Source organism: Podarcis gaigeae, assembly GCF_964106915.1.
Source record: "Podarcis gaigeae genome assembly, chromosome: 17".
In the NCBI taxonomy this organism is placed as follows: Eukaryota; Metazoa; Chordata; class Lepidosauria; order Squamata; family Lacertidae; genus Podarcis; species Podarcis gaigeae.
The window spans coordinates 40,617,515-40,632,829 of NC_139694.1; the positions used below are offsets into that span (position 1 = coordinate 40,617,515).

The 15,315-nt window shown below is 43.1% G+C and overlaps 2 protein-coding genes across 2 annotated transcripts in view; both read left to right on the forward strand.

The window, feature by feature from the left end:
• S1PR2 (sphingosine-1-phosphate receptor 2) overlaps positions 1-3,078 on the forward strand; it is a 79,325-nt gene extending 76,247 nt beyond the window's left edge. The window contains exon 3 of the transcript XR_014559383.1: positions 1,977-3,078. The gene's annotated coding sequence lies outside the window, so the exon portion shown is untranslated. The remainder of the gene's footprint in view (positions 1-1,976) is intronic.
• Positions 3,079-10,529: 7,451 nt separating this feature from the next.
• Positions 10,530-15,315, forward strand: part of DNMT1 (DNA methyltransferase 1) — a 44,369-nt gene continuing 39,583 nt past the window's right edge. Inside the window, exon 1 of the mRNA XM_083718327.1 lies at positions 10,530-10,705. Within this exon, the coding sequence (XP_083574453.1) occupies positions 10,659-10,705 (47 nt within the window). The 5' untranslated portion in view covers positions 10,530-10,658. The remainder of the gene's footprint in view (positions 10,706-15,315) is intronic.

Sequence of the window (15,315 nt, forward strand, 5' to 3'; positions counted from 1 at the left end):
CCCCATATGGGGCCCAAACCCATGGCCCTTAGATTAAGAGTTTTATGTTCTACTGGCGGAGCTGTCTTGTTGAACCTGGAAATGAGCAGCAGCAAAACGAAAAAGAAATGAGATGAGGAGGGCAGAGGCTGGGAGGCGCGGGCATGGGGAGCAGCCCAGAGACACGGAAATGGGGGAACCCCAAAACCGGGATATGGCAAATACATATCACATGGCACAGTGGCATGGAATGGATTTAGAAAATTTCACATTAATACCAACTAGTTGAAAAGTGGATTTTAGCTTCAAGAAACCTGACAAATCACCCTGCCTGTAGGTGTCATGTGCTTCCTACCCCCCAAAATGAAGAAACAAGCAAATTTTGAGATGGTGCAGATGAACGTTCAGAGTCCAGGAGTTTGTTTCTGTAGAAAGACACTTGCTGGCTGTGAGTGATCAGGAAGGGACTGGGTTTTCTGGCAAGACCTAGTGAATAGCTCCATCTGCTGCCCAAGCAGTAGTGCTTTATATTTGCCGAATGTCTTCAGACACTGGTAACTTAACTGGCTTCAGATTCTAGTGCAAAAATAATGCTGAGAGAATGAAAAGCAAGTATGACTGTGATACAACTTCAGCACAAACTAAACACTAGACACTTTTATTATTCACTGTGGCTTTTGCTGGCTCATGATGTTAGCCTCTGTAGACTTTTAAAGATTTTTACTGCCTGCTTGATTTGATTAAATTTCCATTGTATTTGCATAGTTTTGAATTGTCTTTGCAAAAATATTGTACATGTCTGCAAAATAGGCAGTATATAAGTATCTTAATAAATAAAATAACGCAGACTTGGCATGCACAAAATTCCGAAACTGGTCTCAGGGAAAATTTTTCACTCCTTTGTTTTGGATTCTTTTCAACAAGGAGTTCAATGCCTTTATAACAATACTCCTGTCAATCAGTTTGCCAGGGCCAGTATAGCTGTTCTAGGAATACAGCAGTAGTTAGCTGATCTCCAGTTTTAAAATAGCACTATGGTTTTGACTATGGCTTTATGCATAACTGCTGTAAACTGCTCTGATATTTTTTATGAATAGAAGTATAGAAATATTTTTATATAGAAATAAATGTGGTCTAAATAGTGCTGTCTTTAAAATGTATCATAAGAGTTTAGTTGACTCTTAGCAGGTAGATTGCTGACAGGAACCCATAAACTGGGTGTTAGCCAATACCTGCTTTAAACAGTTACAGGAGAAAATGAATGAAATAGAAAAATGCTTGGGGTGAGGTTACAAAGCTTATTGAAAATGACAAATGAAAAAATGAAAAAATTAAGGAAAAATAAATGTTAGAAATTAGAATGAAATTATTAGAAGGAAATAAATATATCATATATATATTCTCTCACTCACTCATTTGTGGTCATCCCTGTTTTGAATACTGTGTGCTATTCTTGTTGCCAAATCTAAGAAAGATTGTAGACTTGATAAAGGTAAGAAGAGAGAGAGAGAGAGAGAGAGAGAGAGAGAGAGATCGAGATCGAGATCATATAAAATAATATTATCCAAGGCTGGAGACATTCCTTGGAAAATCTTAGCATTTGGGTTCCTTCTAAGTTAGAAAACTTTAAAATATGAGTTATTGCCTAACTACATATTAGCTGCAAACTCAAGTAACAGAAACACATATGATGTTTGAGGTTTTTGATTTAAGGGAAAATCCACTTCAGGAGAGCAATTTCTGATAAAGGTGCTTAATCTGTTCCCCACCTGAAGTTTCAAAATATCCTCCTCAGATGCTTGTTGCCGATACATTTCCAAGTTTGTACGTAATCAGAGCCATATCATGAGAATTGGCACATCCCATTAATGTGATTTTGTATTGTAATTCTGTGTTGTGAACCACCCTGAGTCTATGGATGAAGCGCAGTATACAAATTTAGTAAACAAAATAAATATGTATGATTGTTTATTGAATGGTTTCCTGTCCCACCACAGGCATCTTCAATACAATATTCTCAGCAACGCTGAATAAATTATTGCCAATCTTCAACTGTAAAAGGTTAAAGGTAGGAGAGGCTCCAGAGGAGGAGGAGGAGTGGCAGCTGAAAATGATGGAATGCGCAGAGCCAGCAGCCCTAACCAGCAGGGCAGGAGAACAAGAAGGACGAGGGTATGAAGATGAATGGGAAATATTTGGGGAGTATCAGGGAAACAATTGTAGGCAAGTGAAAACGCTAGCAGGATTGTTGTAAATTCAACAGTATAATGTAGATTAAGATATAATGGAAAAGGGGAAACTAGATGGAGGAAACAGTATATGCAGTTAATCTTGGAAGTACAAGGAAGTCGTTGGATGTATTGTATTGACCACGTTACCATCAAGGAAAACAAGTCACTAATTGGAAAAGTAAGTCTAGGAAAGCACCTGGGGCTGACTTTATTCCCCTGCACTTTTGAAGGGTAACATCAAGTGGTGGGCCCCTCTGTTGGTGACTACACACACAAACACACACACACACACACACACAATCTGCAGGTTTTTACAGTAGTCATGCTAATGTCTTGATATTTTTGTAATTTGTTTGTAAATATTCAATAAACCAGTTCCATTTTTTGAGAAAAAGTTTGTTGTCTTGATTTCTTATTCTCCCGTTAAGTTCCACCATTTCTGCATATTCAATTAATTTCTGCAACCATTCTTCTCATCGGGACTTACTATTCTTTCCATTTTGGGGAAATATTTTTGCGGCTGTAGTTGCATACATAAATAAGTTTCTATATTGTTTAGGTAGCTCTGATCCCATTATCCCCAAAAGAAAAGTTCATTATATATCATTTCCCAGTAAGCTTTAGCCTTATTACAAGACCACCACATATGGAAAAAGGTACCTTCTTTTTCTTTACATTTCCAACACTTGTTGGATTTTGATTTATACATTTTTGCCAATCTACTAGGTGCTAGTTACCATCAATATAACATTTTCATATATTTTCTCTTATACCATAACACGCTGTAAATTTTATATCCATATTCCACAATTGTTCCCATGCCTCCATTTCTACTGATATTGTGACCAATATCAATTGCCCATGTATCACTGAAGATTTCACTTATTCATCTTTTGTCTCTCATTCCAATAACTTTATACATTTTAGACATCACTTTAACATTACCGTAATACCTCTGCGAATGTCCGCCTCGACTAGTGGCCGTTCCAGCGAACATCTGCGGCAAACTCGGAAGTACCAGAACGTGCTCACACATGCACAGAAGCACAAACCGCTCTGCGCCTATGCACAGAGCATCCTTTTCGGCTCCCGAACAGATCCTGGTCGCAAAACAAGCTTCCACTGTACAGTCTAACAGGTCTTTTTCGAGATATCTCCCCCCAAAAAACCCTCATTTCATATCCTTTTAAAACACTTCATTCAACTGATTATATTGTATCCAAGTTGTTAACATTCCTGATAAATCCTTATACACTTTTAATTTGAATTCTCCACTTTCCTCTCTTAACACATTTCTATACGCTACACAGTTTTCATTTTTAAATAATATTTTTATTAGTTTTATTAATTTACAATTACAGTCCAATAACAGCCTCATTATAACAATACCAATTTATAATACAATTATTAATATCAATCATTCAAATATTGAATTATATAATTTAAATAAAGTGGGGGCCCACGTGCTAGATTTGATTTTTTTCTTTATTTCTGTGTTCCAAAATCTTGTTAATCTCAATTACATTCCAGTCGTCGTCATCATCATCCCCCCTCATACAACAACTGCAACATGAATAACTTCTATTCATGTTGACACATTAAATGATTTATAAAACAAGTGAGGAACTCAAGCATTACCTTGTTCTTCCTGTGTGTGGCAAGTATTTTGTCCGTGGTGTTTCTTCCTGTCCCTGTAAGATATTATGTCTGTGTTTTCCCCGGTTGTTGCTGTTATCCGTCATGCCTTGGACAGAGCTGATATCCCATTATTGTTCCAGAAATTTTTCCATCGTCCCGTGCTTCGTTGTTTTGCAACTTTAACAGAAGCTTGGCTTTATCTTTGATAATGTTAAGACCTACTATTTCTCAAAAAAATTAAATCTCTTCTAATGCTTTTGGAATTAATATCACCACATCAGCAGCAAATACTTTTAGTTTATATTGTCTCTGTCCCCACCCTTATTCCTTTAATTTCTTGATTACCTCTTATTCTTTGCACCAAAACTTCTAAAACAAATAAAAATAATAAAGTTGACAGCAGACAGCCTTCTCTAATCCCATTAGGTTTTTGGTTGGGCTTTTTTACAATTCTCCGTAAACACATTATTTACTATCAATTTTGTTGACTGTTCAGTATATATTGCCTTAACTCCTTTGATAAAAGTGTCTCCACAATCCATATACAGTGGTACCTCGGGTTAAGTACTTAATTCGTTCTGGAGGTCTGTTCTTAACCTGACACTGTTCTTAACCTGAAGCACCACTTTAGCTAATGGGGCCTCCCGCTGCTGCCATGCCGCCGCCACACAATTTCTGTTCTCATCCTGAAGCAAAGTTCTTAACCTGAGGTACTATTTCTGGGTGAGCGGAGTCTGTAACCTGAAGTGTCTGTAACCCAAGGTACCACTGTGTTCCAAAACTTTAAACATAAAGTCCCAGGAGACTTTGTCAAATGCTTTCACTGCATCTAAAAACATTAAGGCTGCCTGCTTTTCATTTCTCACTTCTAAATATTCTATTACATCAATTATGTTCCTAATGGTATCTTTCATTTGTCTTCCTGGAAGAAACCCTGCCTGATGTTGATGAATCTTTTAATACAGTTTTCAATCTATTAATTAATATGCCTGCAAAAAGTTTATAATCATTATTCAACACAGATATAGGTCAATAATTCTTAAGCAACTCTGGGTCTCTGTCTTGCTTAGGAATTAGTTATACATGCACACTTCCAGGATTCTGGGAGCTTTCCTGTATTTAAAGTCATATTCATAATACCTTTTAATGGTTGTAATAGGTAATCTTGTAAGTTTTTATAGTACATTGCTGAAAGTCCATCAGGTCCAGGTGCCTTCCCTGCTGTTACCCATAATATTGCTTGCTGTAATTCCATCATTGTCATCAGACCATTCAGAAATGTCATTTTGTCTTTTGCTATCTTAGGTATTCCACTGTCTTCTAAATATTTCCCCATTTCTTGTATATCACCTTGTTTAGCTTGATATAGTTCTGTAAAATAGCTCACAAATTGATCTCTTATTTCTTCCGGATTTTCCACAACTCTTCCTCCTATATATATTTTGTTAATACAAGTTTTTTCTTGTTTCTTCTTTATTTGCCTAGCAAAATAATAGTTTTTTCTTGTTTTTTCTTGTTTCTTCTTTATTTGCCTAGCAAAATAATAGTTTTCCAGACTTATTGGCCTGTTCCAATTGTTTCTGTTTTAAATATTTAATCCTCCACTCTATTTCCTGATTTACTATTTTTGAAAACTGTGTTTGCAATATCTTTCACTGTCTCCTTTTTTTGTGGGGAGTTTATTATTTTTCTTTTCTTTTCTTTTCTTTTCATTTCATTTCTTCTAAAATGTCTTGTTTTTCTGCTCTTTTCTTTCTTTGGTATGTGTTTTGCTGTATGAGAAAGCCCTGCATTACCGCTTTACTCACATCCCAAACAACCTTTAAATCTGTCTCTTGATTTAAATTACTTCAAGTCTCTTATAAAAATAAGGTTTTTTTTCCTCATTTGGTGCACCCACACCAATTAACAATATTTTTTTTATTCTTCCTTATTCATTGTTAAATAGTGGTTTCATTGTTAAATAGTGGTTTCGGGGCCCAACTCATCGTTAAATAGTGGTTTCGGGGCCCACCTCTGGCTTTAAATACATTACAATGCTTTTTTGTTTTGTTTGTTATGTCAGAGGTTACAAAGTCCTTTCCCAAACTTTTGTTAATCAGAATTCTTCTATGTTTCTTCGCAATATGTGTTTCTTGGAGGCTGATCACATCCAGATTTAATTTCTTCACCATGTTATTTCTTTTAGTTTTACTATTCAGTCCATTTACATTCCAGGTTAAGATTTTCAATGCCATCTTATTCTTTATTTTTCTTTCACCTCGACTTTTGTCAGGTCTTATTCTTCCTGTACTGCTTCCAGTCTGTCAGGGAACTGCCATCGGAGCCAAGAGTGGAGGTGAGGCTCCCTAGCGATGCAGGAGAAGGGCCCAGCCAGGAGAGAGGGAACACTTCCTTGGAGGAAGGAAATCAGCGTGACACCAGGAAGAAAAGGGAGCCGGGAAGGACTTCGGAGAGATGGCTCCAAGACTCTTCCACAGAGACCAGCGGGGAGAGCCCAGGACCTCCGCTGGCCACACGCACTCTGCGCAGAAAACTTCTGTGCAGGGAAGCTAGGCGGCGACGTGGTGTCAAAGAGCTTTTATGCTGGAAGAAGTTCAGGAAACACCCACTGACGGATTCTGCCAGTGACTGACACAGCCACGGAGAAAGGGCTGTTCAGCCAGGGAAAAGTTTAGCCAGACAACGTTGCCTAGAGCAGCGGGCACTTACGCACGAGCAACCCCAATTCCCTTTACACAGTCCAAATGCCTTTTCGCCTTCTAGCTCTTTCCCACATATTCTCCATAATTTGTCTGCTTCTGTAGGATCCTGACACCTTTGTTTTCTCCCTTTATATGTAAAATATACTCCTTCTGTATCAGAGCTGAGGGCTTCTCTCTTCACCACAAACACCATGGGAGCCTCTCGACGTTTTTATAGTCTTTAATTACAGTATTTACAACGTGTCATTAGCACATCGTTATCATCCATCAGAGTCACTCAGTTCAGATCTCTGCTGAGGCCTGCATTTGCCCCTCCAACAGCTCATAAAATAACAAAGTTTCCCACCTCCTTTCAGCCCTCCTCTTTTCCACATGCCTCGCAAGAGCCCCCAATTCTGAGCTCGAGCTTAACCCTTGCGTTTCCTGTGAACTTCCCGGCTCCCTGGCCCTTCCTGCCTCCTGCTCTCGGCTTATTCCAATCGCTCTCTCCTCATTATCTCCCTCCCCCTCGGGCACCTCGTCCACTTCTTCTGCTCCCAGGCTCCACCTCCCTCTGGGAAACCTGAAACCCCTGGTTCGTCCCTGACATTCTGGGTATTCCCAATGAAGGGGATTTTATTATATCTCAGTGCATCCGACAAATATAATTTGCTCTTTTCTTTAGCAATCTCATTGGAATTTCTTTCAAAATTATTATTTTTTGGCCATCAATCTGGAGGTTCTTTTGGTAGTACATTTGCATTACTGTTTCGTTAACTCCTTTCAAGTTAAAAATAACCATACAATCCTTCAGTTTTTTGTTTGCTTTTGCATATCTAGATTTCACATGGAAAAATTTGTCCACTGCCGCACTGACCTCTTCTTCTAATTCAATCAGGTAACAAGTTCTTTTATTATTTTTTCACTTATTTCTTCCAGCGAATCCTCTAGAACGCTTCTTAATCGAAAAGTGAAGTTTTTAAAATTTAATTCCAGAACCACCATCACATCGTGCCTGTTCATTGCATCATGTCTCCATGTCTTCTTTCATCCTCTCTTGCTCCCTCTTTTTTTGACTTGTAGTTTCTTGGAAGATTCCTCCAAATATGAAGTTTTGGCCTTTAATGTCTGCACTGTTTTTCCAATTCTAATGTTTTATGTGACAAATCTTTAATTTCTGTTATACAGTGGTACCTTGGGTTAAGTACTTAATTCATTCCAGAGGTCCGTTCTTAACTTGAAACTGTTCTTAACCTGAAGCACCACTTTAGCTAATGGGGCCTCCCGCTGCCTTTGTGCCGCCGGAGCATGATTTCTGCTCTCATCCTGAAGCAAAGTTCTTAACCCGAGGTACTATTTCTGGGTTAGCGGAGTCTGTAACCTGAAGCGTATGTAAGCTGAGGTACCACTGTAAATTTGCAACTGCTGAGGTTTTCTGTTCCAGTCCCTGTATACCTCTTTTCATTTCTTTCCTAATTTCTAATAAAATTGTTATCAGGTCTGACTTTGTTTACCTTTCTGCGATTGAACCTTTACTCTGACCTGGAGTAGTTGTTGGGCTTGAAGGTGGCCTTTTTGCTGTTAGCCATAATGTTATGAGTTGAATTATTAAAGTTCAAAATACAAAACTTATCATCATCATAATTATTGTCTTAAATTTTCAGTTTCCATAAAATAAGAATCAGTACTTGTGATTTCCTCAAAATTCCAACAGATGATCCTGTTGCTCCTCTCCTGGGAAGGTGCTTAATGAAAAATAACAAATGTAAAACAAACAAACAAAACAAATCCCCGGTAATTATTTTTCCCACCAGAGTCGCTGTATTTTTTGTCTCAACTATCGCTCTTTCTGATGTTTGGTTTTCTGTTTCCTGAACAATTCCAAACTTGAACTTCAGGGTATTATTCTAAGCAATGGGGCAATAATCTTTGCACGAGCATGCTGGTAATAGGGCTAGTGTAAGAGAACATGGTCTATAGCAGAGGTTTTCAAGCTTTTTGAGTCCACAGTTCTCTTGACCAACTACTCTTTCTGTGGCACCCCTATGGGGTTCAGGAGCCCGGTTATGTCCCCTCCCCTCCCTCCCCCCGCCTGCAGAGCTGGCATGGAGTAAAATCTGCAGGGGCTGACAAAAGAATAAACAAATACCCTCTAATAGTCTTTTTAATAAGCATTCCAGTACATGAACTGAGCTAAAAACGTGCATCAAGGAAATACCGGGTGCATTATTTTTAGACTTTATAAGTACTCTCTGTCAGGAACGTCCTACACACGAGTAGGCATCCGACAGAGACACATGCCCGGCTGGCATGTTCTCTCCCTCCTGGTCCATCGTTCGGGAGCTTCAAAAGCTTTCTAGAGCCCAAACATCACAGCGACTGATATCAAGAAGTATCAGCACACTTCAGGATTCTGCAGAGTATTGGCAGTTCGCGTGACAGACTCAGCAGCACAGCATTTTGGCTAAACTCCTTTATTTACATGTAATACACTCGGAGCATTCTGACTCAGCTCTTCCTCTTTCTCATCAGACAGCAAAGAGAAAGAGACAAAGGATAATAGTTCCACAAACATCCTGTCTCCATCACTTCCCACTATGTGGAATGAAAACATACACTGTCATGTGAGAAAAACAATTCCATGACTGCAAGCACAGGGCAAGAATCCTAACACTCTCTGGCAAGTTTGCCAAACTGCAAAATGACTTAAATTAAACTGGACATTGGGGAAGGTAAAGAGAAGAAAGCAGGACGTGGACTTTGTGGATTGATCGATATTAAGAAACATTTTTCTTTCTCTTGCTCCTTTTCATCTTCTGAACCAAAAGAGGCAGGCACTGCAAGGGTGGAGTTAAAAAAACAATATTTAATATTGGGAATTGTCTGAAAATATTTTTAGAACTATCTAAAAAATGAAGGTTTTTTTTGAGACTGACAGAAGCAGGAAATGGTTTTGAAGCAGGGTAGCGTTTTTCTTTTCTTTTTTAAAGGAGAAGGGGATGACCGAGGACGAGGTGGTGGGACATTTTTCTCGAAGCTCCCAGCATGAGTTTGACCAAACTGCGGGAGGCAGTGGAAGACAGAAGTGCCTACCGTGCTCTGGTCCAGGGGGTCACGAAGAGTCGGACAAGACTAAACCACTAAACAACAACCTATTTTTGCTTTATAATCTCCTGCTTTATTATTCTAAATATGGATTAACGGCTTTTTGAAGAATCTGAAGAAAGGAGGGAGACTTGGTTGGTTAAAAGATTTTAAATTTCCCAGAAGTGGATAACAGGAGGGCTTTTCAAGAGGTTGAAGAAAACAAACGATAAATACTGTGGATTGATACTGTTTTATAACTGTCTTTAAAATTTGTGTTTTTAGCTGAAGAAAAAAACGGGACTTTTAAAAACTTCTGTCTGAGTAAAAGGTTGAATTGCTAGAACTTTCTATATCCTATAAAACCTTATGACTGTCAGGGTATAGGAGGAAACAGAAAAGCCAAAGAACAGAATGATAGTAGAGACATAAAAGTACAGCGACACAGTGGGGTGGGGGAAATAATTACAGGGGATTTTTTATTTCTTTTTAAAAACAGTTTGTTATTTTTCCTGAGGCGCCTTCCCGGGAGAGGAGCCGCAGGGCCAGAGAGAGGCGCCTCACCCCGCACAGGGCCGGGGGGTGTGATGCCCCCGGGGATCTGCGGCCCCTGCCGCCTCAGGCAGCCGCGCTCGGGCCCCGGGGCCGCGGAACAGCCAGTGCAGCCTCGGCGCCGCCCTCGGAAGCCTGGCAGGAGCCTCGGGAAGACGGGGCTGGGGAGGCCGCGGCAGGAGCGCCTGCATTTCCCGCCCGCCCGCCCGCCCGCCTCGGCTCCCCCAACCCCTCCGGGCTGCGGCCTTTCAGTTCCGCGCTGCAGAGATGCATCTGCCGCCCGCAGACAGACAGAAAGGAGACTGGTACCTCCCCCCCCTTTGGTTCCTCCCTCTCGGTGAGTGGCGGCCGGCCAAGTCCCGCCCCTTCCTCCGGATGGTCTGCCTGGGTCCCGCTCCGCCCCCTCCCTCCCGGCGCGCGCGCGCGAATCCGTCTCCCCCTCCCCGCCCGCCCGCCCGCCCGCCCGCCTTGCTGCCGCCTCGCTGCCCCGATGCCCGCCCGGGCCGCCCCGCTGACCCCGGAGGAGCTGCGCCGGCGGTGAGTGCGGGTCCCCTCGCGGGGGGGGGGAGGCGCTTCCCCGCCCCGCCGGGAGGGGGGTCCCCAGCCCCTTTCCCGAGGGGGCGCCTTCTCCCGCCGAGGCCGGGGCGCCCCCCCCCCCCGCCCCGCGTCCTCCCGGCCGAGGAGCCTTCCAAGGAAAGTTTCCCGAAAGGAGGACTCTGGTCTCCTGGGGGGCGGCGGGAGGGAGCCTCGCCTGCGCGGAGGCCCGCCTTACTCGGGGGGGGGGGGCGAGTTCTCCCCCTGCGGGAATTGCAGCGTCCCAGCAAGGAAGGCGCGTTCCCTTTTGATGCACAATTGGAGGGGTGTTCCTAGACCTGCAGTGCTGTGGCTGTCAAATCACAGCTCGAAGGGGGTTCAGCTGTCGGTAAATCTCCCCAAGGAATTCATTCTCAACTTTCCGCTCCCCCCGCCCCTCCCTTCCGAAGGGGCTGGTGCCCCAACTTTTCTTCTGGGGAATGAAGGTGACTAATTCTCTGCTAGGATTTTCCAAAAGCAGCGACCATGTGCGGAGGAAGAGGAGTCACTTTTCCTGCAGCCAACCTGCCTTTCCTTGGGGTGCAGAGGGGAGAACCAGCAGAGAAGCCAAAAGCGGCCCTTCAGTTTCCCGGGGGCTCACTGGCCCCTTCTCTCCCTGTGCCCCCCTTGGCACCTGCGACAGGAAATGGAGGAGCGTTTCCAGTGGAAAGCCTGGCTTGGCGGGAATGTGTCTCTTGAGGGGAAGGGTTAAGCGGAAGCCCGGGCAAACGCCATGGTGGGTTGGCGGCATTGGCAGCCACGAGCTTGCAATGGCTGCTTGGTTCTCCACTTTCTAATGCCCGCTGCGTTTCAGTGGAGCCCTTCCCTCCGCTCCCCTTGGGAGGTGTTTTTTGGGTGGGCTCCCCCCCCCCAGGTCTAATCTCGCCTACCTGTCATTCCACATAGTAGTAGCTGTCTATTTCCCTAATCTGTTCAAAACAATTTCCTTTGTCAAAGTGCCTCTGCTTGCTGCTTCTGAAACTGATATCTGTGCTCTGCTGCCAAAACAGGTTGGGTCTGGGATGGGAGGTAGGCGCTGCCCTCTCTTGCCCCATTGGGATTTCTTCCTAGCCTCTCACCTAGAGGATGCCAGTTGCTTCATTACACTGAAGTAACGCTGCACACCTTTACTGTTCTCAACTTATTTTTGAGCTTTTGATCTCATTTCTGAAATTGTTGGTAGCAAAAATTTATCAACATCATTGTTTCTGTATTCTGTTTTCTAACTTTCACTTTTCTCTCTCAGATGGAAAATAGCCATGTAATCCTTGTTCTATAGGGTGCTATTGTAGCTCAGAGTCTGTCATGTCTCTGTGTTCCTGCTCTCAGAGCCAACCTAGAACAGGCAAAGGCACTGGGTGCAGAAGCACTTTGTCTGCCGCAACACCCCGGACTCCTTTTCTGGAAATAGAGGTCACCTCATTAATTGATTTTTAAATTGGCTTTAAAATAATGGGGGTGGGTTGCTGGAAAAATATGCAATGGGACATTCTGTGGGACATTCAGCTGCATGAACTGAAATAAGATTTTATTTGGTGCGAGAGACGGCTGGGAGAGGGAAGCCCATGGTTTGCTTATTCTAAGTTTCATTTTATATTTATGATTCGGCAACCCTCTCTAGAATGCAAGATGAAAAAATATTTACAAGTGAGGAAGGGAGAAATTTGAGTATTATTGAGATTAATTAGCAAGAATGAAGACTGTGTGTGATTTGAAAAGAAGAAAGGAGGGGAAGGGGAAGCTCAAGTATGCTGGAAACATAAGAGTCGTTCCCCCCCACCTCCACTTAAAACATCGAAAAAGGAAGAAGAGACTGAGATTTGTTTGTGCTTCTGGCATAATGTAATTTAAGATAAAGGATAAAGGTAAAGGTACCCCTGCCCGTACGGGCCAGTCTTGCCAGACTCTAGGGTTGTGCGCTCATCTCACTCTATAGGCCGGGAGCCAGCGCTGTCCGCAGACACTTCCGGGTCATGTGGCCAGCGTGACAAGCTGCATCTGGCGAGCCAGCACAGCACACGGAATGCCGTTTACCTTCCCGCTGGTAAGCGGTCCCTATTTATCTACTTGCACCTGGGGGTGCTTTCGAACTGCTAGGTTGGCAGGTGCTGGGACCGAACAACGGGAGCGCACCCCGCCGCAGGGATTCGAACCGCCGACCATGCGATCGGCAAGTCCTAGGCACTGAGGTTTTACCCACAGCGCCACCCGCGTCCCTTACAAGATAAAGGATAATTGGCCATAAATCTCAGCTGTAAGGAAGAAAGGAAACAGGGCTGTGGGAGTGGTGTTGCAGAGATACTGAGAGTTGCAAAGGAAAATCTCCAGCACATTCGAAAATAGCGCACTTGCCTAGGCTGAAGAAAAACAAAGGTAAAGGACCTCTGGACAGTTAAGTCCAGTCAAAGGCGACTGGGTATCTATTTATCTACTTGCACTGGTGTGCTTTTGAACTGCTAAGTTGGCAGGAGCTGGGACAGAGCAACGGGAGCTCACCCCGGATTCAAACCGCAGATCTTCTGATCGGCAAGCCCAAGAGGTTCAGTTAGCAGGCTGTTGTCTGTTCTGAGACACTGAGGCAAGGGATGGAGAGATAAGTCCTTTGAGAAACTTTTGAGACGCAGTTCTGCCTCAAGTCATGATGGGAGACAGCATCAGCTGGGAAGTGCAAGAGACAACACCATATATGGTCAAAAGGAATCTCCATGGATATAACAGTTTTTCACATGCAGGACAGAACAAAGATAATACAGTGGATGCTCGGGTTGTGAACGTGATCCGTGCGGGAAGCATGTTTGCAACCCACAGCGTTCACAGCACGCAGTGCTGTGCGTGTTCCGGGTTTCGGCGCGTCCATAACCCGAAAAAGCACAACCTGAAGCACCTGTAACCCAAGATATGACTGTAGTTTGAATTCCTCACTTGAAGTTTTATAAATTTATATAATATAACAACACGAATGGAATTATTAATTATGCAGCTGTTGATTAAAAGATCATTATTATAACTGAAATATAACTGAAATTAATGAGATTATGAAACACAGTGACGTAAGATCGGAAATGCATCCAATCCATCATGCGGGAGCCATTTTAACTAAAATGTATTAATTGGAAGTTGATTGGCATTTGTATAATTGTATTAATTGGGAATTAATTGATATTGTTATAATTTGGCTATTATTGAGGGAATATTGGAAAACTAATAAAAAATTATTTACAAAAAGACTTCTCTCCTAACAGAGATTTCTTCCCTACAGTTCACTAAGTTGTAAAACAAGAATGTAGACTAGTGTGCTAACGATGTGTTAAATGCTAGGGTAGTGGTGGCTGGCCACTTTGGATTTGTAGGATAAGTAAAAAGAAACATGGGGGAAATATCAAAATTGGATGCAAAGTTGGAGGGGGGGGGGACTTGCATGTGGCGGCAGTCCCTTGGCCTCAGGGAATGTCACAATGGAACAGGAATTAAATGTGCAAAGTGCAAGTAAATGGCGCCCTTTTTACCTTGGCTTGTGTCCTGGGGCAAAGTGTGTCAGCAGCTCTTTGTTTTTGGTTGAGGGGGTGGTTCCCTGGTACGCATCCAAAGAGAAACATTTTGCCTCAATGGAGTTAAGGAATTAGTCAGTTTCTGAAAAATTTGGTCCTGTTCTTACAGGCATGTGTGTCTGTACACATCAGGAAATGACAGAAAGTGCAGAAGAGGGGCTCCAGAGTTGCTTTCTGGAACATATTGGTGCCTGTATGTAGCTGGGGCCTCTGCTTAATCATGTGCTTTGAGGGAAAACTTTCATATGTCATTTTGTAGATTTCTGGCTTCCAGCTGGAAATGTTTGACTCTTGAGAAGAGGACACATAGATTTTGGGGGAAGTGGAATTCAAAGCCTAAGGTCTCTGTGTGACTCCACAAATACAGATACATCAGTATAGGAAGGGGATGACCAGAGGGAAGCAGGTTTTCTATGTGCATTGCAGGGGGTGGACTAGATCATCCTCGTGGTCCCTTCCAACTCTATAATTCTACGATTCAACTCTCCCTTGGCCTTCATCAGTGGAACCCATTCCTTCCCTCCAACCCAAATTGGCATGTCAGCAACCCCACTGCTGCTTCCCTCTGGGTAGGCAGCTGTGGGTCTAGGTTAGGGGTAGCCAACATGGTGACATCTGGATATTGTTGGATTTCAACTTCCATCAGCCCCAGCAAGCCTGGCCATTGGTCAGGGATGAATGGGAGTTGTAGTCAAACAATGTCCTGCAGGACGTGCTGGCTGGCTTGCCCTGGTCTAGGTGCTGCCTCTGAAGGGCTGAGCTTGGCTTTGGCTCTCCCCCCCCCCCCCCGCCAACTCTTGCTGGGAAATTAGGGAAGCATTCCACAGATCTGAAATAATTCTTGCTAGCCAGCTAGAACATGCTCTCAGTTTGTGGGTCTGTGAAGGGGTGGGCAGTAGCATGGATTTCCTCCCTAAATTGAGCACTCTAGACCCCCACCCCAGCTATTCTAGGGGATAATCTTTCTATATAGGTTTCTACCCCACTCAATTCCAATTCTTCCCTCAGAATGGTTTTGTTGGATTG